The 23953-nt window shown below is 38.9% G+C and overlaps 1 protein-coding gene across 2 annotated transcripts in view; it reads left to right on the top strand.

The window, feature by feature from the left end:
* Positions 1 to 23154, top strand: part of LOC107571462 (protein tyrosine phosphatase type IVA 3-like) — a 35864-nt gene extending 12710 nt beyond the window's left edge. The window contains exons 1-6 of one of the 2 annotated variants that reach the window (XM_016257788.1): positions 9635 to 9827; positions 10494 to 10949; positions 11400 to 11492; positions 17276 to 17406; positions 21791 to 21865; positions 22231 to 23154. In XM_016257788.1, coding sequence (XP_016113274.1) covers positions 10845 to 10949; positions 11400 to 11492; positions 17276 to 17406; positions 21791 to 21865; positions 22231 to 22348 — 522 coding nt within the window. In that variant the 5' untranslated portion in view covers positions 9635 to 9827; positions 10494 to 10844 and the 3' untranslated portion in view covers positions 22349 to 23154. Of the gene's footprint in view, positions 1 to 9634; positions 9828 to 10493; positions 10950 to 11399; positions 11493 to 17275; positions 17407 to 21790; positions 21866 to 22230 lie in introns of those variants that run through there. The other variant, XM_016257787.1, reaches the window with a different exon arrangement.
* Positions 23155 to 23953: the final 799 nt, after the last annotated feature.

Here is a 23953-nt window from a genome sequence, read left to right as displayed (position 1 = left end):
TTTGAAAAATTTTAAGGGTCTTTTAAAACCATTTTTTTCCCCAAAAACTGTTTTTTTTTTTTTTTTTTTTTTTTTTTTTTTTGGATTCCATTTAAATGGTTGATTAAATGTTAGTCATCAAAATGTATATAGGTATAGTTTATATTATAAATAGTTAACAAATTTACTGGAAAAAAAGTAAATTAAATTCATAAAACTTGTGATCAAATGAAAATACAACAAAACATTGTATTTTTATTTTCTAGCCTTTTTTTTTTTGTCGATGTGCTGAAATTTTTTGCCAAATTCTGAGCCATTCCACATTATACTTCACATTCAGTTTTAATGACCCATGTACGCATCCCGGAAATCATAGGGCCCTAAAAAATGTTCTTTCTAAAATGTTTTCAGTGTTGATCTAATCAGTGAAATTACTAACTAAAATGATTGTTGATGATGATGAGTTTTATAGTTGCATTAATTGTAATTGAGACATGATGAAAAAGACACATTATGACGACTGTAAAACAATTTTAATTAAAAGGGGTATGTTGGATATTGATCCACTTGAGATGAAAGAGCTGAAAACCAGTGAACCACTTTGCTAGCAGCTTAATTGTCTCACTTCAACACGTTCTAGTCTGTGTATGAGATTCATCTCCTGATGTTGTTTTCTTTGACTACAAATGCAATTTCAGTCAAAATAAGCTAGACTTGCATGAATATGCCATGACGAAATGTTGAGTACATTTAAAGAACGTTTTCATCAAAACTATCACTAAAACATGAAAATGGTATAAAAATAAGCACTAATTTCTAAATTCAAAAATAAGTTGAGTGGTTTGTAAAGCAAAGGTGTTTTTTGTTTTTTTGTGGCCCAGCTTGCTCACAGCAGATGTTTGCAGCATGTTACCTGCAGTTATTATTATTGCTTAACGTATCTTTTCATAAGGAAACCACTTGCCTATCTCATACAAATGTTGTTCTGCTCAAAAGCACCTGGAGGTTGTTGGCTTCTTCCTGTTTTCCTCTAAGTGGGCCCACTCGACATCTTCAGCTGCGTTTAAAGACTGTTAGCAGCGAGACCCATGAGGGACATCTGAATAAGTCCATTTCCTTACAGCAGGAAAATGCCAGGAGTGATATCTGAAAAAACTGTTCCGGGTTAATACAACTTAGGCCTGGGAGATAAAACGGTATCAATATTTATCGACGGTACACCTTCTTCAATAACGATGTAAAAAATGTTCGATATAGGCACGTGCTCTGAGTGACGCAGACAGCACACACAAACATGAACACATGCTGAAATGAGTGCTGTGCCTGCCTGTGATGAGGAGATTGTGAATAAAAAAAAAATGAATATTAGTCGAACATTTGCATTTGAATGCGAAAATAGTACAATCAAATGTTAGGAGTGCGTCAGGGATCAGTGGAGCACGAGATGCCGTGATGATGATGTAAGTGACGTTGTTGCATTTTAATGTTTTGTTAGTCTAGCCCACGAGACGCGCCGCTGCTGCGTTATTCATTCAAAATATTAGAGAAATATAGAAGCTCAATGCGGAGAAGATCTTGATTAGGTTAAAACCGAAACCAAGCCATTCACACAGAACACATATTCAGCGCATTTTTAGACGGACAAATACGACTGCTGCACTCGCGTCTCACACAAGAGATGTAAAGAAAGCCATGCAAAGTTAAAGGTGTAGTAGGAGATCATGGAAAATGCTAACTTTAGCCTGATAGCACTGAAAGCAAACGTCCCACCCTCCCTGCAATTGCCATCCAAAGCCACGCCCTCTGAATGCATTTACGCTCACAGACCAGAACACCAGAGACAACATTACAATAGGCTACATCAGCGGTTCCCAATTCCAATCCTCGCGCCCTCCTGCTCTGCAGATTTCATATGTATCTCTTATCACGTGCGACGTTCTATTCGACCAGGAGTGCCCTGGGAAGTGTACATCACCGGATATTCCGCCATGATTCCAGTTCGAAGCGAGCGTAAATGTTCCATACAAAGGGCATTAAAGTGTGTGAGACGTGAATTTAAAGGGGTCATATGATGCGATTAAAATTTTTTACAAGCTCTTGGTGCATAAAGAAGATCTTGGTGCGTAAAGTTGCAAAGACTAAAGTCTCAAATCCAAAGAGATATTCTTTATAAAAGTTCAGAGTCAGCCACGCCTACCTAAAACGCCTCGTTCTAACACGCCCCCACATATCTACCTCACTATGTGGGAAGATTTGCATAACGCCGCCCAAATGTTCACGCATTTGTTGTATGTTTCTGTTTACAAAAAAAAAAAAATTCTTCACATTTCATCTTCTGGAATGCCTTTCCCCGTTGACTTCTATTGAACTGAGCCAAAAGAGCTCAATTGTTAATATTGAAAATGGCACATCATGTTATGTCTGTTAAATGCACAACCCTGCTGCTGTGCAGGTTGGGTTTAGAGGTGAAAGGCCAATTTAGGCAGGTTCAGTCAGATTGTGGAGTGTGATCTTGAGGCTGACATGATGAAATGCAAACCAATATTCCTGAGACTAATGCAGGCGGGGTAGTGTGATATACAGCACTGTATAGTGGCTCTAAGTGAAGGGGCCTCCCGCTTTCATGGCACCGCAATCATGACAACTCGCACGTAGCTGAACAAATTCCTCCCGTTGTGATCCATGCATCTGAGATTATTGGAGACCAACTGCACTATCCCTGTGGGAGGCACATAGATCTGTAGAGGTGCAGATTTGCCCCTAAGAGCCCATTAGCGGCTGTGGCACAAGTACACAATATTCCCTCCAAATCTCATTTGTTTATCATCACAGTGGATGGAGCTTATGAAGTCATACCGCCATGGAGCTCCAATGGATATGAAATGACTTTGTCTTCAGTAAAATCCACAGGTTTTTTTTCAAAATGGCATGTTTTCCAATTTTCTAGATTTTGTTTTAATTGTTTAATTAAGTGTTAATAATAGGATGTTTAATCAGTTGAATTAATACAACTAACAATTTATAAAAATGTTAACTTTTTCCCTGAAATTGTGTCGTTGGTTTTTAATACAAATGTATTATCAAACACCGTTGTAATCAAATGAATGCATACAACTTCAACAATTTAATTTTTCTTTAAAATTTTATCAAATGGTAAATTAATTCCCTTTCATTTTTGGAGAACACATTTTTTTAACTTTTTAAATTAAACCATGGATTATTATTATTTTTTTTTGTAATGTTTTAATAAACTGTATAATTATTATTGTAAATATTACTTTGAGAAGTGCATTCTGCTGTACGATAATATTTTTTCAAACCGTTTTCTCAAATCTTTTTCAAACTATTTTATTTTGATGAGTTGCCGTGAAGACCTTTCAGTTTCTATGTGTAGCTGACAATAGTTTTATCAAATTAAATGGTGAAATGCTCGTGAAATGACTCTTCGATAAGCTCTGAAGATGTCAAGTTCATGGCAAATGCTGAGAGCACCACAAGCCTCATGCGTACTTGAGTATGTTTAGTAGATGAAACTGCACTGCTCGTTCACACAAAGACACACAGAACATGCAGACTTTATATTTCAGTAGTAGTCATTTGTGTAATATTCACTGACATTAGTCCATATCACTATTTGATCAAGTGTTCAGCCCTACTTTTGATTTATTCACCTAAATTATGCCAAATTCCGTGACATTCTGTGTTATACGGCACGTGATTCCACTTGTGTTTCTGCATTGTGGAAACCAAAGGGCCCTAGTCACAACCTCATTTCAGTAGCTGACACCAATATCACTGCAATTGTATGATTCTTGATACCAATTTCAATGGCACAGCAAAAACTAATGCACAAATAAACACAGTCATGGACGCTTCAATAAGTTAGATTGTTGGTTTCTGATCTCATGTTTCCTGGTTAACTTCATATTGTACTTTCCACCACAACAACTTTATGAAAAAAAAATGCAGTTTTTTCCAGATCAACAGCCCAATGAATCCATAATTAATTACAGATTTTCCATCGCTCTGGATAGTGGTTGGTTTCTCAAACAAAGTTTACTAAGCTAAACTGAGTTGGAAACAAACCCCCACCCGCTGTTATCTCATATCCAGTGGCCCAGTCCAGTCAGGGCTAAATGCATCAGAAAACAGCTGCCAGGCCTATTTATAACATGCAGGTGACACGCAGCACATGGGCCAGTCACATCATCACTCTGAGCTGTTTGTGAGATACTATTAACCTGACTTGCATGTCTACAGATTCAGACCTCAGGCGTGTCTCTTTGACACATTTCTAGTGTCACTTAAGTGGTGCATATACAGGGACACTGTTCTTCTAGAAAGTTACTGTGGAAGTGGTTTTTATGGCTTGCATGCTATTTCCAGGAAAACCATATGAAAGTTTGCATGAAGAACAGAAAGTTAAGTTGTTATTGACTGAGAATCTTCCACTTCGCCACAGCTCTCATTCTTGCTTTCATATATTTAAAGATAGGGTAGGCGATTTCAGAGAGGCTAGCAATAGCAAGCTAGCTTTGAAAGCATAAGATCCCACCCTCCCTGCAAATCACTCTCCAAAGCCACGCCTCCTGTGTCTCACAACATCCTTTATGCCTGTATGTGGATTTTACAAATATGGAACCAATGAAAAGGATTTAAAAGAGCTTGGGAGCAAACCTCAGAACTCCATTAGCTCCTTAAAATGTCAGTCAAACTCAAACCTCATAACTCCGCCCTGCCTTTATCATGTATGAAGTGCCGCGCACAGTTTGGAGATGGATCTCTGCTTGTGTGCAATGCAAAGGTAAATAAAGTACTGGTTGCTTGAATAAATAGTGTTTTCTTTACTCAAACACTATGTCTATAAAGGCTAATGTTTTTTTGTATTTGAAAAACGGAGTCTGAGTCTGGTATTTGCCTTATAGATATAGCCAATATAGTACTGTTTTAAATATCCTGTGCATAGCGCGTTGTCTTTTATATCATGAGATTTTGTCCAAATGTATTCAACAAGAAGAAAAACTTGAGCGCCTGTACAAAAACACTAAACCTGTAAGTTGATGCGATGCACTGACTGCCTCGGATGCGGGTGTTCCAGTGACGGACTAAATATATCTGCCATTCGCTGGTCAAAAACCTAAAAAATCCATCTCTATCGGAGTTTGATTTTCATAAAATATGAATATATTATGGCACATGCACATGTCTGACTATATATAAAGCCACTACACCAACTTTGATGGCACAGTGTTTAATTATTATATATATATAAAAAAAGAGCGAGGTTTCTGCTCAACAGCAATGAAAATGTGTGATTTCATCATCACTAGCAACATCATATAGCTACGTATGAACTTATTGTGTTCATACCTGACTTAAGCTCAAGTTTCATCTTAAATGTGAGTACTACTTTTAATATAAGATCCCGTTTTAATATACCATTTGAAGCAATGCATGTTTGTGCAGTTTTGTCATTTTAGTGCTTAGTAGTTGTGCTGTGGGATTTTTTACTTATCAAAACTGCTGTGGCGAAAAAAAAAAGGTTGGGAAACATTTCTCTAAATTGCTAAATTCTTCAAAGCAGTGCTGATACAACCATCAAAAACACAATGTTAATAATAATAATGATAATAATAATAAAAATAACAAAAATAATAATTAAAACTGCAAGCATTTAAAATGGTAAATATAGGAGGAATATGTCAGTCATTTATATGTGCCAAACTTGCTGCTGCCAGCTGGTGGCGCTATGACTATAACTAAATAATTGTATAATAATACCAATGTATGTAGATGTCTTCAGGCCAGGACTTTTATCAAATGTGAAGTTTAGTGCAGATTGAACATGGTATGTTTGAGTTAGTGTAAAGCATGACATATCCTGTTGCCAACAGGTGGCACTATGATTATAACTAAATATTGGCCTTTAGATGTCTTCAGGCCAGTACTCTTATCAAATGTGTGAAGTTTGGGGCAGATTGGACATTGTATAGCTGAGTTACAACAACGTCATTTTCCATGGAGAAACGTCAAAATTTGTCAGGCCACCACAGACACACCCTTCGAAGAAAAGATCTTCACAATTTAGCATGATTACACTCACCCAATTTGAAGATGATCCGATTAAAACGGTAGGAGGAAAACTGCACAAAAATCGTGGAGGTGGAAATTCAAAATGACTGATTTCCTGTTGCATTTAGGACTTCGTTTTTGTAGATATTGGGACATTACATGCATGAACCGAATTTCGTATACATGCGTGTAGGTGGCGCTATCGAGCCATTTTGCCACGCCCAATTCTGGAACACATATCAGATGTAAATTTTCGCCACTTCTGACGCTTGTACAAATGCAAAATCTGAATATCACACATGAATTGTAGGGACTTGGTGCATTCATGTCATGTCAAAAATATCATATTTACGAGTTGAACGCACGTGAACACAACCACAAAGTTGTAATGATGACTGGGAAAATCTTCTTTAAGCCCAGAGTTTCGGAGTTAGTGGCATGTCACTGAGAAAATATTGGTGACGCAATAGATGGAGTATCTGTGTTGATGGTAAATATATTGAACGTAATACAATTATTTTATTTTCCTCTTCAATAAAACTAAGTTGCATGTACAGAATACAATAGAATTTTACAATTACGATATAATATAATTTAATTTACAACACTTTCATAAATTGAATAAAAACTTTAAAAAGCAAAAACACGCTGATGCACATTATTTAATGTTTTTGTAGATACATTTTGCAGATAAACTTTTAATTCTTTTTGAAGAAAAGATACATCGCCATCTTCCTCCAAACAAATCATTTGAACATACCCAACATCGTAAATACGAATTTCCCAGGAACAACGCACCATATGATATTTTTGTGAAATTAAAGACTATAGTTATTTAAGAAGATTTTTTTTCCCCCTAAAACCAAAATGGAAGATTTGAAAAAAAAAAACTTTTTTAAAATTTTGTCAGTTGATGTCGTTTTACTGTTCAGGATGTTGTGTTCTCAGGAGGTAAATTAAACCAGTCATAGTAAAGTTCTTCGGCAACAAGCTGCCACTCAATATTTCAACCAAACAAACTTTGCATATTATCGCTACTTTTGCAATATAATGTGCATTGGCACTGCTGACATGTTTATCTCTTGTAACGTATCCACATTGTATGCACAAAATAGATGTGGACATGGCCAAAACACCAAAGAAATGGTTGTTGTTTTTGCTTCAATCTAATTGGTTTAAATTTTTGGTTGTCAAAATTTTGGTGCATTACTATTATTTTGCTATGAAGTGGTTTAATATTTCTCCTATCCTATTGAATATTTATTCTATTGAATATCTTTGCTTAGTGTCCATATATTGCTAAAAACCTGTCCGATCTTGTCTGGAGGACATGACCCAGCCTAATTTAACAAGACTTGTATAAGACCATATGATTTATTTTTGTGGTCACTCAAGTATACTCATATTTCTCAAGTAGTCAAGTACGCATATAACCTTCAGGAAGTCTGCATGTCTACAACCTGACATTCAGAAGAGGCAATTTTTTGGCACAGTCCAGACACTTGGTGACTCAATATAGCAACTCGACCTGCTCCAAGATTCTTCTGAAGGACCAGTTTGTGTAACATGGAAAATCATGGCACCTGTTTATGTGTACAAATGAATATCTAACTTTTTTTCTTCTTATGGGCCACCAACGAGACCGAGAACCATGTGTAAAGTGCCCTAATGTTTCTCTGATCTTTTTCCAACCCATATCATCTCTTGTAGGGGCCTTTTCATCTTCAACAAATTCCTCTTTTGCTTTCAAACATAAAATCATTTCGAATCGCTCTCGCTGTATTTTGATGTCATACACTGATCGGTCTGCACAGCGCTGCTTCAAGTCGAACACACCTGATATGTACGTGCATTTGCATCGCTTTGACCGTTCTCTGTAGATACCACCTTCTCACGCGCCACGATTGGTCAATTATGCAAAATGCCTGCATGTTATTGGTCAAACTACTTTTCGATCATTACCTTCAGCAAGTATGAAAACAGGAAATCAAAGCCAAGACCTGGATATTTTAGGCAATATAGAAATCCTGGCCTGGACGTGTCCGGGAAAAAGATCACACATGGTCACCCTAGCACAAATATTTAACCAGGATTTGCAGTCTTATGGGACAAGATCTGGTAATTGGCCCGTGAAGACAAGCGCAACACTGTCATGTTTACCCTCAGTTAATGCTAATGCTGCTGGTTTTGCAGTAAATCTCACTCTGGTGTTGCTGTTGTTACCTCGACAGCAATTGTTTACAGATCTTCACGAGTCTCTCTGTGTGTATCGGTGGATGTGTGAGACCCTTGTGTGCTGTTGACATAGCACAGAATCACCCAGTTAACCTTACTCGGCATGAAGTTAACGAGTACAGCACCTCAGGGCCAGACCCCCGGTGGACCTGGTGACAGAAGTGTTCTTCTCACTGTTTGTTTTACATGCTGGTCTTTGTTCAACAGCTGAAGTTCAACAACTCACTGCTCCACACTGACGTACATCAAGGGTACATATTACTACTTTGAGGTACTAATATGCATGCTTTAGGGGTAAAGAAGGTACAAAGGTGTCCCTTTTGAGGGTACTGTCCCAGTGACAAGCTGTTGTACCCCTAAAGGGACAGTTTTTTACTATTTTTTTTTTTCTGACCGTGCAGAAAACATTTATAAATATAGTGAAAATCCAGTGTATATCAACCCTCACAGCCTTGATTGTGTTCTTCGGTGAAGTTGTTCAAAAGTAGGCTTATATTATCTAGTTTAAATGGGTCATTGTTGTTTGGTTGTTATTGTTTTACTTATTTATATTGCTCCACAAAGTGAATGAAATGATTTGTTTGTGTATGAGCAATTTTGGAAGGGTGGATTAGTTTTAGGAAAATTATGTTTGTTTTGAAGAGAAGAAACGGAAATGAGGTTAAGCTTCAGTATTAAAGTTTGAATTAATTACCAGCCATAAGTGGCGGATTAGGATTGCATTTAAAGGCCTAACATTCCCAAATGAAGTCTTTATGTGCCTGATTTTTAAGCATTTACTCAATTTCCGATTTTTGGTCAAACCGCCCAGCATTGCCATTCAGCCTAAGAATACAGAGATATGATTTTATTTTTTTTTTTTTTTATGTGAACACATCAAAACATTTGGAACCCAATATACTGTACTTCAAAACCTACAGATTTACAGCTTTACCCTTTTAGAAGGAGGATAAAGTATCAGCAGCATTCCTTCGTCCGCCATGCTTCTGGTCCATATTGGGGTTGTTTACTTCAAAGTCTTTTACGCAGCATACACACAGTGTTATAAATGGTAGCCGGTTGACATAAAAGATATTCATGTGCAATGATAATACCATGCGTGTACAAACCATATTACACAACACCGACACAAGTCTAGTGGCAAGTGTCACATACTAAACAAACTATTTTACTTAAAAGTAGTGTGTGGTATAAATGATACATCGAGTAGTATGCAGTTTATGTTTCATTCCAAACTATAATCACTTAAGGACTCTTGCAGTGCTTTTATAGGAGCATTGTTTATAGTTAGTGGCATCGTGACGGTAGCTGTATGGATGAGAGACTCACCTTCTGTCAACACTCAGTGAGTCTCTGCACCTTTAACTGCTGAAGATGTAGGTCTCTACAGTCGCAGATCAGTGGGGAGCGTTCAGTGAAACTCTAGAGCTCATGAGAGCAGCATTCATACATCAGAATCTCTCACCGTTCACCTGTGTGTCTGAGCCAGAATGGACTGTAATCCATAACGCAAAAAATATTATTTAGAGAGACATAGCCGGGTAAGTAACAGTCTTTTTGATCTGAAATGCTGGAATCACGCGTGAATTTTGCAGTTGTCATTTTAAAGTGCCTTTTGTTGAACTTTCACTGCTTAAAAATATTTGAATGATTGCTTGATGAACTTTTATAGATAAAAAAATTTAATAACACATTTAAACAAGCAGTGCATGTGCAAAAAAAGTGATGTTTAAAGTAAACTTGGAAAACTAAATTAGAAGGTTTTATGAAGTTCATGACAGCACTTTAAAAAGGAAATGCATTAAGAAATGCGGTAACACGTTACAGTTGTTCATGCTTAGTTTATGTTAACTAAAGTAGTTAACTAATGAACCTTATTGTAAAGTGCTACCAAAAATGCAAAGTCTGGAAAAAAAGGAAAACGCTTGGGAAACGTATTTACTCTCATTTTCTGCTTTCTGTAAAGCCTCATGCCCCTATCAGCCTCTGTGTTGCGCAATGTTTTGAATGCGTGTGTGTGAGTGGGATTGTGTGGGTGGGTTCGGGGACACTGCATGAAATCTGCGGTCACACACTCACAGTTAACGTGAGCCGCGCTGTCATGTGTGCGTCATGTTTGTCTTCAACAGACTGCCCTGCTTCTGTGTGCCAGTTAATTTTAGAGAAGAAATCTAATTTATCTCTTTTTCCGATTCTCGTTCCAACAGCTCTGTCCTTCGGTAGTGGCTTTGTCCATGGCGTTCTTGCAGAGGACTGGAGACTACTGCCACGCTCAACATCTACACGTCTAAACCCGGGGAGAAAACCGACCTACACAGATCTCTGGATGCACAGAGACACTCTTCCCTCTGCTGCCTCCTGTGGTCCTGCCACCCGAAACTCTTCACAAATCTAATGGGGTGATCTTACCTCTCTGGCTACAGTAAGCCATTAGAGAGAAGATATAAGATATTGGGGACTTTGAACATTGAGGATTCTTGCAGTGTTTTATTCACGAAGAAAGATCAGAGACTGAACAAAACCACAAATTTGCTTGTAAACAATTTGGAGGAAGCACAATGGCTCGGATGAACCGGCCGGCTCCCGTGGAGGTGTGCTACAAGAACATGAGGTTCTTAATCACACACAACCCAACCAACTCCACTCTGAGCAGCTTCATAGAGGTGAGAATTTGCACACTGTCTAGCCTTCCCCCGACACTTTAACCCATCTGTTTTCTCCCTCTTTCTCGCTTGAAAGCACGCTCTTTTAGCAGCATGTCCTGTCTTGGCTCACATGGTCTATCTTAAGACAACTCCGCCGTCACATGGCCCACTCATTCTTATCTTGCTGGGAAAGTGTGCATGAACCATAGAGGCTCTAATGATAACAGCACATCCACAAAGCCTCCGTTTCCATGGAAACCCATCCCAGTGCTCCGTCACATGGCAGGGATGAGGGACAGAGCGTGTTCATGGGCAGCTTACCTAACTTTTCCTCCCATTAAAATGATTGTGTTTGTATTTTAATGTGGAAAAAATTGTCAGAACATGGTGATTGTCTGGCTTGTTTTTTTTCTTCTGAATTCATTATTTTTTTAAATCGCCGGTCTTTCTGTTCCCATCATGCTTCAGGATCTTAAGAAGTATGGTGCCACGACGGTGGTCAGAGTTTGTGAGATAACCTATGACAAAACTCCACTGGAGAAGGATGGGATCACAGTCATGGTAAGTGCACATCTTCTTGATGCACTGTCAACCGGACACTACTCCAAAAAAAAAAAAAAAAACTCCAGCAGAGGGTGATCAGGACCCCGACATGAAGTACATCATCTCACTTAATACACTGCAAAAGTATTCTTAACAAGTATTTTTGTCTAATTTTCCAGTTATAATATCTAAATCCTTAAAACGAGATAAATTTACTTGAGAAGGAACACTGCATAAGACATTAAATGGATAGTTCACCCAGAAATGAGAACTGTCTTCATTTACTCACCCTCAAGTTTTTCCAAACCTGTATGAGTTTCTTTCTTCTGTTGAACACAAAAGAAGATATTTTGAAGAATGTTGGAAACCAAACAGTTGATGGTAGCCATTGACTTCCATTTTTCCATACTATGGAAGCCAATGGGTACCATCAACTGTTTGATTACTAACATTAAAATATCTTCAAATCCTATGCATTGTTGCTTCTCAAATAAAATTGTATAATTTTGAGGAGTTTAAGATATTTTAAATATTTTAAAAGACTAAAAATCCAAAATTCATTACTTTAAATAAATATAAAATATTAATTCAATATGAAATAATTTTGTCAAACCGCTGAGTGATATGAATGACATGAAACTAGGACCGATATTTAGAAAATGGATTACCTGGGGAAGTTTAACATTTAGTGGTCATTATACAAAAATATTTGACCCCAGAATGCCACCGTCACCCGATCAGAATAAACAATTCCAACAAGCTGTGTAAATAAATCATGTTGATTTGACATTTAAAGGACCAGACAGTGAAAACAATGGAGAGTTAGGAGCTTCTGGTGCACTTCGGCAGTTATTGAAAATGCTCTGCGTTAGAAGTGAAAAGTTAAACCTCTCCTCACAGACCCCCATGACCCCCGTATGCTCTCTCTCTCTCTCTCTCTCTCTCTCCCACACACACACACACACAATAGTCATTATAGGGAGCGTTCTCTTCCAAGCAGCCACACGTGTTTCTTATAACCAACATCAACGTTTCACTGTTGCTATGGTAGCTACAGAGCCTGGTCTCTCCGTGTGGCCTCCAATCGGTCCCCGCCCACCTTCCCCCACCACCCAACCTTTCTTTTATACTTTTCCTCTTGACTTTCTCACAGCAAGCCTGAAAGAAAAGAGAAACCCAGGGTGAACTGTTGCATAAGTCCTATCTTCAATACCTTTTGTGGATATGAAGGACACGTTGGCTGCTTGACGCACCTCTGCAGTCCCGTAGCCATTTGCCAAACCTGATAATTCACACATATATGACGGAGAGGTTGGTTGCATGCACTGAATAAGAATTCTGTTAAAGACACGTGCAAAAGAGTGCAACCCATTGGACGTCAGTTGCTTGCATTGGTGTTGAACGCCATCTAAAACATATGCTTGTTTATGTCCGCTGCTTCCTGGTGAGCTCATGCAATGTCAGTCATGTGGCACACGAGTTGCTGAGAAACCTTGTCGAAGCAAAAAAACCCCAGTGGGAATAATCAGTAGTGTTGTTCGCCTCGTGGATTTGTGTGAGCACCTGCAACAAGGGAGTAAACTGTGTGCTTCTGTGCTGTTCCGCACTCTTCCAACTGCACCGAGATCTGCGAGACTGCAGGTTTGAGCAAGTGACCCTGCTACCTAATTCTGGATTCCCAAAGTAGGCCAGGGCTGTTTACCCAATGAGCATTACAACAGCGGCCTTCCTTCTGCTCCTGAAAGGTTTCTGTGGCGTATTTGCTCGGGAAATCAATAGGGTGGATTGGAGGGAAGTGGAGGAAGCATTTGTGGCGCGTCATTCATGCTTCAAAGGCTTTTCTGTAAAGCCAGCCTCCTAGAGGCCTCGCCGGTCTGACTTGTTTACTTGAAAGGACTCACACCTGCTAGTGTTGAACGTCCCGTCCCTAGGGCTGTAGTGTGACTGCATATCGCTCATTGGTCCCGTGTGATAAGCGATATTTTGAGGCCTTTGAATGGTGACTTATGTGTATGTACTGTGAGAAAACTCTTTATAATTAAGGCCTGCCCTGCCAAACCTCTCTGGATCACATGAGTGTGTGTTTGTGTGGGCACCTGTGCCTGTGAAGACATGCCAGATTGCATGCTGGTCTACATGAGCCTCAGCAGCTGAACCACAGCAGCTGAACCACAGCAGCTGAACCACATCAGCTGAACCCCATCAAAGTCCCTCAGCAGTGGTATAGGCAGGCAAACGGGAAAGGAGGGGTGTAATTTTCCGGATGTCCTGTGAAGCATGGTGAATCACCTCTCACCTTGAGGTCACGGGAGCACAGCACATACGCACACGTATGTTAAATTTATGCCACACATATGCTAAATTTATGCCGTGTTCCACATGCTTCAGTGTGAGTAAGGCAAAGGGGAGGCATGTACCACTTTTACCAACCACCTGAACACGGGCAGGGATTGAGAGACATAAGATGTACATCACCACTTTTGTGGAAATTAAGGGTTAATGGCAGAGTCTGATAGCTTTGATCTCAGATTCTGTAGTGCATTGTTTCCCATTCTTTGTTCTGGAGTGTTTCCCAAAAGCATCGTTTACCAATGCTGGTCCCAAGTTTCCGTCACATTTTAACAATATGGTCATCAGTGTTGGGGGTAATGCATTACAAGTAATGCGAGTTACGAAATCAGATTTTTTTTTTTTGTTAGCATTACTTTTAAATTTACAATGAAATATCTGGGTTACTTTTTCAAATAAGTAACACAAGTTACTTTGTTTTTCTATTTATTCACTGATATCTCTCCTGTCCCTGCGTTGAGGGAAATTAAGAGAGCGGTGCAGAGGCACTTCATTCAGCCTGAGGCTTATTAATTTCACTTTTGGTGTGAAAGGGCCCTTACAGTTGCCAAAAATATAACTTTGGGATTTTTTATAAAAAATAAAAAAAAGCAAGCCCAGCCCAGGTGACAAAGTAACGCAAAAGTAATGTAATGCATTACTTTCCATAAAAAGTAACAAGTAATTTTTATGGAGTAACGCAATATTGTAATGCATTACTTTTGAAAGTAACTTTCCCCAACACTGATGGTGATTTCCAAAACCGTAGTTCCAATGAACATTCACAAACATCGCAAAGTTGTGTGGTTGGAACTACTCTTGACCTTGACCTACAACTTTGTTAGTACAGTGTAAATGTTGTTAGTATAACGTTGAGTTTGTCGATAATGAAGCCACCATTTTTGAAGAGTGTGCATGTGCGAATGCACTTTTGTACGTGGGGGAACCCCGGACTATGATGTAAGAGGGAACCAATAATTGAATCAACCATATGTAAATACATCAAACACATGGTGAACAAAAAAGCTAAGTAACCGTTTTTATTAAGTATGGCAATAATCTGACATTAATCTGATCTCAAACTGATTCATTAGCAGAAGTTCTTACTCCAAATTCATGATGATGTAATTAACAACCGTTCTATATTGTTGAACCAACATGGTTTGAGCAGCAGATATGCAGAAAGTTACTGTGGTTTCGGGAAACAGTCAAGACTGGAATTGTCCAACAATGCAACGTACTATGGTACATAAGCAGCCAGTTACATCATTGTATGGGAAACGCACCCTTGGAAGGTTATTTCTGAATGGTCCTCACTAACCCAAAACTGTTGCTGGTCTATGCTCCTTCAGCACCTTCACCATCTGGATCACCCACTTTTACAAAGAACCAAGTGTAGAAACATTTAGAAAAAGCTAGTAGATCTCACTTAGACTGTGAAACAGTGGTCCCAACCAGTATTTGGACATTTAAGTTGCATTTAAGAAGTCTTTGCATTAAATGCAAACCAGGTGGCATCTGTAAGCAAATGCTGCACTAGCTCTTCTCAGAAATTCTCATTGTTTTTTTTGTTTTTTTGCAATTCACACAGGTGTCCTATCGGAGTAAACAAGGGTGTGGTTCATCACAATTAACTCTGAACTTTATACACTGATGTTGGACAATCACAAGCTGTTGCAATACATTTTCCTGCAAAATATTTAGCTTTAAAAGTGTTTGTACAACCTTTTCGACCTGGTTTGATATTTAGTTGTATAATGCAATAACATTCATAGATTTATGTGTGGTTTTCATTTGTCCGAAAACCTTTAGACTCCAACTTTTTTTGCTTTTGACTCCTTAAGGCCTGTTTATGTTAAAGGGTTAGTTCACCCAAAAATGAAAATTAGCTTGTGTTTTACTCACCCCCGAGGCATCCTAGGTGTATATAACTTTCTTCTTTCAGATGAATCCAGTCGGAGTTATATTAAAAATTATCCTGGCTATTCCAAGCTCTATCATTGCAGTCAGCGGGTGTTGCAGTTGAACAGTCCACAAGTCGTCAAATAAAGCGTGCGCATTCATAATAAAACGTGCCACAGACAGCTCCGAGGGATGAGTAAAGGCCCCCTGTAGCGAATCCATGTGTTTTTGTAAGAAAAATATCCATATTTCAAACGTAATAAACACTTTTCTCTCACTTCTGCTGACTGTCATACACTGAAGCAGTTCCGGCGGATGACGCAGCACGTCGGCGTTGCGTGATTAGTGACGAATGCGGAGAGAGAACAAAACAAAACGCCGGTGACGAATTAGAAGTACAAACCTGAGGATTTGCAATGAAAAATGTCGGAGGATTTCGATATAAACTGAGAAGAGACTGGTTTTCCTTAACTAAAGTAAGGAAACTTTGCTTCCTTTGCTCCTATAAACAAACTCGCGAGACTAGCATATCTCAGAGGCGCGCGCACCGCACATACATCATTCTCCTTCCGCCGGAACTGCTTCAGTGTATGACAGTCAGCGGAAGTGAGAGAAAAGTATTTATTACGTTTGAAATATGGATATTTTTCTTACAAAAACACATGGATTCGCTACAGGCTACAGGGGGCCTTTACTCATCCCTCGGAGCCGTCTGCGGCACATTTTATTATGAATGCGCACGCTTTATTTGACGACTTGTGGACTGTTCAACTGCAACACCCGCTGACTGCAATGATAGAGCTTGGATTAGCCAGGACAATTTTTAAAATAACTCTGACTGGATTCGTCTGAAAGAAGAAAGTCATATACACCTAGGATGCCTCGGGGGTGAGTAAAACACAAGCTAATTTTCTTTTTTGGGTGAACTAACCCTTTAAGGGACATAAACAGGCTTTTATCTGTCAGGCTTTTATCTGTCCCTTTATACATCTAAGGGATGTATAAAGGGACATTCACACTGACGGTGATTTGTAGTGGCCGGAGGTCATATATTGTCCACGTCAGCACATTGAGGCAACATTATCAAAAACAACCACTGGATACAAATCTGAACAGTTTATCTATGCAAATGAGCAGCAGATCAACTACCAATATTGCAGACAATGGAGCTCACTTGATTTGCTTCATGATGCACTATTTCGACACTCACTTGAAATGGAACCATGAAATTAAAACAACAACATCAAAATGTCATGCCAGAGTGAACGTGTGTTGGCTATGTTGCCAGTGTGAGCAAGTCCAAAGTAATAGTTGTTTCGAAATCAAAGCTTGTCTTTCAGTGTAAATAGAGGATAGTTCCCCCAAAATAACAATTGTCATCATTTACTTGCCCTCGTGTTATTCCAAACACAAAAGAAGATATTTTGAAGAATGCTCATAACCAATCAGTTGCTGGTAGTCATCGACTTCCATAGTATTTTTCTCTCAGTGGCTAAGACAGAAGTCATTTTTTGGTGTACTGTCCCTTTAATGTGCTGATGTGAAGGTGTAACTTGTTCTTCTCTCCCCAGGACTGGCCATTTGATGACGGCGCTCCCCCTCCCTCTAAGGTCGTGGAGGACTGGCTGAGTCTCCTGAAGAGACGTTTCATAGAAGAGCCCGGCTGCTGCGTGGCTGTGCACTGCGTGGCCGGTTTAGGAAGGTCAGTAAATGAGCTTACAGAAACAGAATCGCATTGCTCTCAAGATTTAAACATATCTTTAACTAGCTGGCTAGTTGGTTTTTGCTCAGCCCTGGGAACTCTGGGGTAAATGGGTTCATTTCTTGTCTGGTGGCCCATAAGTAAGCCCACCTCTGGTGCCCTGTTCGAGACCTTAATCTGGAAAAGAATGCACTCTATAGATCATTATGCACCTCTCGCCTCCCAGGAGACACATCTCCTCTATTAACTGTGGATGAAGTTGATAGTCTCCTATGGGCTGAAACTGTACTGCGTACATAGCAAGCGAGAGGTATCTCTTCAGAGTGGCCAGAGTGCTCCGCCAAAGTCAACAGTCCCCAAAGTGCACTCACTCTGCTGCAGTCCTACTCTGTTTTAAGAAGCATCGGGGTGAGGGCCGAAGACAAAACAGGAAGTTGCTTTTTATGAGCAGTTGTTATTACTGTCCTCCTCAAACGCGTGCTCTTTCCATGGCCTTTATGCCAGACTGTCTATCCCACATGACTGGGCTATACGTGAGCTATATCAAATAAGCTGAGCTGTTCATATTTCCTTCCACACCGTGATTGATACACGAATGGAAACTCATTTAGCTGTTTTTAACATTTAAAAAATTCAGTGGGTACAATTTCATGGTAACGACAAGAACAATAAAATCAAGCAATACTGCACAACATAATGTACTATTGCAGTTATAAATATGGAACCGTATGTCTCATAAGGAGCTCCTAAGGATGATGTATTTATGCTCTCTGTTGGAGAGCATAAATACAAAACACCCCAAACGCCGGCTGTAAAACAGCGAGTGACGTTAAGAGGAGGAGGAGGTAGACTGGCCTCGCTGCTCTCATCCATTGGGCGGTAAAACTCGTCTCTGACGCACTTCACCCACTTCCAAAGGGAATCGTTCTTGACTCTTGAAAGAGTGCCAGTGTTTTTTGGCCTGACTGGTTTATTTTCATCTGATTCAGATGGCAACACTGTTTAGAGCTGGAGTTATGCTGTAAGATTGAACTGTCTTTACTGTGCAGCATATGTTTGAAAAGGAAGCTTTGAGGGTTAAATGTTAAAATTTGCTTTGCTGTCTAAATGGACATGGACAAGTCGTGGCTTGTTAAGGAAAGGTGCTGTTACTTTAGTAAGAGATCAGATTTAAGATTTTCCATTTGGCGAGCGATAAAGTGGAAGGAAAGATCTCATGGAATTTAAAGGGGGAGTCATATGCAGAGATCAGAATATGTGACTTGGGCCATTAAGAAACCACCTAGCAACTACCCAGAACACCTAGCAACAGCACTACAGTTGTTTTTCACCACTCACCTTTATGGAAATTGTTGAATCTTGACCTTTAGAATTGTGAAACATGAATTATTGTATGATGAATTAACTTATCGTAGTGCCTCTTTCCACTCTTTTGAGAGCGAGAATGTGGCATTGCTCCATTAATCTGTTTTTCACTGTACAGCTACTAAGATCTACCTAAGATCATGGAACAATTGAGCTTTTCTAATGAGCCAATAAAGTTGTGTGTGTGTTAGGGTTGCCAGGTTTGATACCACAACGAAAACGAATATGCTGCTTTTTATTAAATATGGAATACAATTAATATTAATAAAATATTTCTTCAAATATTAATAAATATTAAAAGTATAATAATAATTTTAAAAATATAAAATATAATAATTATTTTAAATGATTCAAGTATTCATTTGTACTAGCGGTGGAACGGTGCGCGATTTCTTAAATCTGACAACACATCTGTAATATGGTTTACTAAAAATAACACGTAAAACAAACTGGGTTTGGTTAATGTATGTTTCTGTTTATGGATGCGCATTCTGGCTTCCCAGTACATTACAACAACAGCGATGAAGAAAAAATACTTGGACAAACCATTCACTTTTGTTCAATGTGAAAGCCGTATGCTGGAATATAAGCAGTCATTTATTACGTCATCACCTGGGTGCTGATAGCGCGCGCGCACAGGTGAGAACTGAACGGCACACATTGATATCTGTGTTTAAGCTTTGCCAGTTTAATCATTTAAGAGCCAGAGGATGCAAGCTTGCGTCCACAGTGAGAAGATTTGTGCGTGAGCTCATCCACGCGCAAATATTAAGCTCTCTCTGAAGTATTGCGTTGACAATGACAAATTCACACAAAAATTATGTCAAAATGCCCGTCTTTGTAAGTATCCTATAGCAGACATAGCCGGCTGAACGTACTGGATCAGTGCATGCTCTTAAAGTGACAGCTCTATTAATCAAACAGCAACAATACAATACAATAGAGTAAAGTGAAATATGCAATGCTGTTTTACATTTCATTACTTTATTCAATTTCTGTACCTAAAAACTAATGTTAGACCTACCTAAAAAAAAAACTGAAAATCACTGTTTATTTTATTTGTATCTTTACTCTATTGTATTTATTTGTGCTGTTGCTTATAGTTAGATTATATTTATTTTCTTTATTTTTATTTGACAGTATAGTTTTTCCCTAAAAATAGCACATACCGAACCATTCTGAAACCGTGATACAAACCGAACTGTGAGTAAGTTGGACCGTTCCACCCATAATTTGTACTATATATAACAATTTATTATTTAAAGTAAACTCAAACTCCAAGCATAGCTTTGAAAGCATAAGATCCCACCCTCCCTGCTAATCATTCTCCAAAGCCACGCCTCCAAATCACATGACCGCGCACAGGCAGATCAGAGGCTAACCAGTGACACGATGAGAGACGGCGTTGGTGGAGAATTGAATGCAACACTGAGAGATTACCTCATGTCTCATTCACCGCTGAGAAAACATTACAGTACAAAGCACATTATATTACAATAACAATATGCCTTCCAATCTCACTCAGGTCTGCAATAGTGTAATGGAAAGTGCTGATGATGTATCATGTCTGCGCAAACAGTGTGCGCGGAGGTTTGCAAATACATACGTTGACAGGCAGGTCGGACAGCCTATCAAAGCCATCGGACCGAGGGATATGATTGGACGAACATTTTATGGTCGGTTTTTAATAGTACATTATGTTGTGCTTTTACAAACAATATAAATACAGAGTTCTGGCATGAGACTCTAGATGGCGCAGTCCGATACGTCTAACTCAATCTGACCTAATGACATCATTATCACATGGCACAGCTGATTGGTTCTCTCCTGTATCGGTAGCCAATGAACTCGCTGCTCAACATTCAAATATATGACTAGTGCTTGCTGTAGCAGTTGCAGCTTGCTTCAGAAACCCTCCACCTTCCCCAGCTCCACCTGTATAGATCTGCTACGAGGTGATTAATGTATGCTATATGGGGGTTATTTCATGTATGTTATATTTGCAGCAGCAATATTTCTTACATGCTCACAGCAGCATGTTGTGGATGTATTGGCAGTAGCAAGTCTTGGTACTTGCTCTGCAGCAGCAGCGTAGCAGGTCTATTCGCCAAGACCAAATACATTAACATTGTCATGTACCTTACCATGCAAATCCCTCCCAGAGCTGTCATGACAGAAATACATTTAGACACTTAACTAAGTGATTGCTGTCGGAATGCGAAGACTTTCAACCAGCATAACAAAAATATTTTTGAAACAAATCACCTAACTTGCCTTTAAAGGGGTCATATTATGTTTTTTTAAAGATCATTATTTTGTGTATTTGGTGTAACCGAATATGCTGACATGCTTTAATGTTCAAAAAACACATTATTTTTCAAATACTGTACATTATTGTAGGTCCTCTATGCCCCGCCTCTCTCAAACGCTTCGTTTTCACGCTCTCACGCACTCTCGCTCTCTCTCTCTTGGTTTTGAGACTTTAGTCTTTGCAACTTCAGGGATCTTATCTATGCACAATCAGCTTGTAACACTCCAAAGAGAAAGGAAAACTTGAAATCGCATCATATGACCCCTTTAATAGGAAAATACTTGAAAGCTGCACGACATTGTTTTAATTATTTGTTAATATTTGTATTAATATCTAACACCACAGATATTAACAAACAGAATGAAAACAATGGCATGTAGCTTTCAAGTATTTTTTAATTAAGTAAACTTATATGTAATAGACAAATAACAAATAAAAACAAAAATGCAAATCGAGTATACAGTCCTTGAAATTCAGCAATATCAAGCATTTAAGTAAACTGGAAAAAGGAGCTATCAAATGCAAAATACAAATGCATTTTTTATAAAACACAAGAGTACAAAAAGTACAAAAAACAGCTATTTTGACATTGCTAGTGTACGTGTTTAACAGCGTTTCTGTGAGAGATCTCTCACACACACATACAGTATAGCAGTCTGTTCAGGTCAGTGTCGAACCTCTCTCAGTATATGTGTTTTTTTTCTGCAGAGCTCCAGTACTTGTGGCCGTGGCACTGATTGAAAGTGGAATGAAGTATGAAGATGCCATCCAGTTCATCAGACAGTACGTACATCTCTCCCTCTTGACTTCTTTCAAGAACCACAGACCTTGAGCTCTTGACGTCAACAGCTACATTTATACGAGTGGATCTTAAACGCTAGTTCTCAGTCGCTTGCCAGAGTGCCTTTTGATAGCAAGGCCAAGCTGAAAGCTTTCAACACGCAAAAGATTCGCAATTGAACCTTTAAGCTCCGCCCCTTGGTTACGGTTATATTTTTATGTCTATTTTCAGTCCAGCGTGGGCTGGAATGAAACGTGAGATCGCAAGCCATTTTTATCTGCCGTGTTTCTTGAAAGAAATCATTCAGTTGGAGCGTGATGAATGTAAATCAACATGCTAATGCTCTTTTTATTTTTTGCGTTCTCAGGAAGCGCAGGGGTGCAATAAACAGCAAGCAGCTGACGTATCTAGAGAAATATCGGCCCAAACAGAGACTGCGCTACAAACACCCGCACATTTTCAAGAACAAGTGCTGCATTATGTGACTGCACCGTCACCCTGCTGTTCTGAACCGAGCTGAACCTGACGGACTGGGCCACATCTGATGCACTTTGCTGATTTGCTATTAAAATATGAACTGATTCGGTCTGGATGAAAACCTCACTGGTGCCTAAAATCCTCCTCACTCTCATTGTGGTGTGGATACTGCCATGGCTTTGCTGAGACTTGCGGCTCAGTGGTCTAAACGGCTAGATACGGCGAAGGCAACCTCTGACCTTTGACCCTGCACCAGGACTGACACCCTAATCATGCCTCAAATGATCGTGATTGTCTGAAAGAGCCAGGCGGTGTGATAATGTGAATCATGGACAAAATTTGTGCTCTTTCTCACTGTCTCTACTACTTATTTTTTATTCTACCGCTTTCCTGCTCTGCCCGGTTTTTAGACAACTGCGGTTCCTTTAAGTTTTCAGCACAAATCTTTTTACTGGTGACCTTTTCCATGATGCTTTTGTTTTGTGAGCAAACGACGGTTGAATTGGACTAACGAAGGGCTCATATGAAAGATATTTCATCTTGCTATTTCTATTTGGATGCGTGCCAGACACTAAATGGTTTCTGAAAGCTACATGAAGGTGGATGAATTTAACAACGAAAATGCTTATTATGCGTGTTTATGTGCTTAAACTCAAGCCTTGTGTTTGCTGAAATAATTTTAATGTGTACAGACTGCAGGGCTCCCTGGAGGTGATCTGTCTACGATGCTTGTCCATTCAGGTCAACAGAGATGGCCCTATATAAATGAGTTATGAGACGAGACTGTGGTTTAAAGTTGTTTTTGTCTGTTTTTTTTAAGAACACACCTCCAGCTGCATAATACAAATAAAGGCTGTTGCAATCATGAATCAGGACTGTTAGTGTTTTGTCATGTGGTGACCTCAATAATGTGTAACAAGTTCACTCTTTAAATCAAAATATTGCCATACTGCCCTCTGCCGGGCAAAGACTCAAATTGTTCTTGATCAGAGATGCTCAAACTTCTTCCTACGAATGGCCAAAAATGTAACTTTTGTCTGTAGGCTGAAAGTAAATGTATAGACTACATTATATTATATTCAATTTTTATATTTTTAAAAAATATTTTTATTATTCATTTATTTTGTCTATCATGCAATGCAAAAATTCAAAGAATGTAAAGAAAAAAAAAAAAGAAGATATGCTTCAATGGGCAAAAATTGCACTGACCCTAAAACCCCATTTTGGAAATTTTTCTCTTTTTTTTTTTTTTAGTAATGCTTAGTTTTCAATTGCAGTTTTCAAATCATTTGGAATTAAAATACAAATTGGAATGAAAATTGAATTTCAAAACATGAAAATAACATCTCAAAATCATTGATGTATTATCACTATACATATATTAATAATTGTATAAATAACTGTGTACATGTTATATGGTTTTCTTGTGACATGTAAATAATCTGTTCTTGGGCTCATTTACAGGCCATTATTCTATTACACATTACTTGTTGACACTGGCCATCAATATTGAATCCGACTGATCTTTAAGGAACTGCCTGGTATGTTCTTGGTTGTCTGTTGTGCCGTGCAGAGCTTTCAGGTGGATTTGAGGATGATGCGCTGGACTGGCT

Source organism: Sinocyclocheilus grahami, unplaced genomic scaffold (assembly GCF_001515645.1).
Source record: "Sinocyclocheilus grahami isolate Dianchi unplaced genomic scaffold, SAMN03320097.WGS_v1.1 scaffold1597.1, whole genome shotgun sequence".
Taxonomy (NCBI): domain Eukaryota; kingdom Metazoa; phylum Chordata; class Actinopteri; order Cypriniformes; family Cyprinidae; genus Sinocyclocheilus; species Sinocyclocheilus grahami.
Note: the sequence above shows the minus strand (reverse complement) of the source record. Positions and strands in the feature narration are given on the sequence as shown.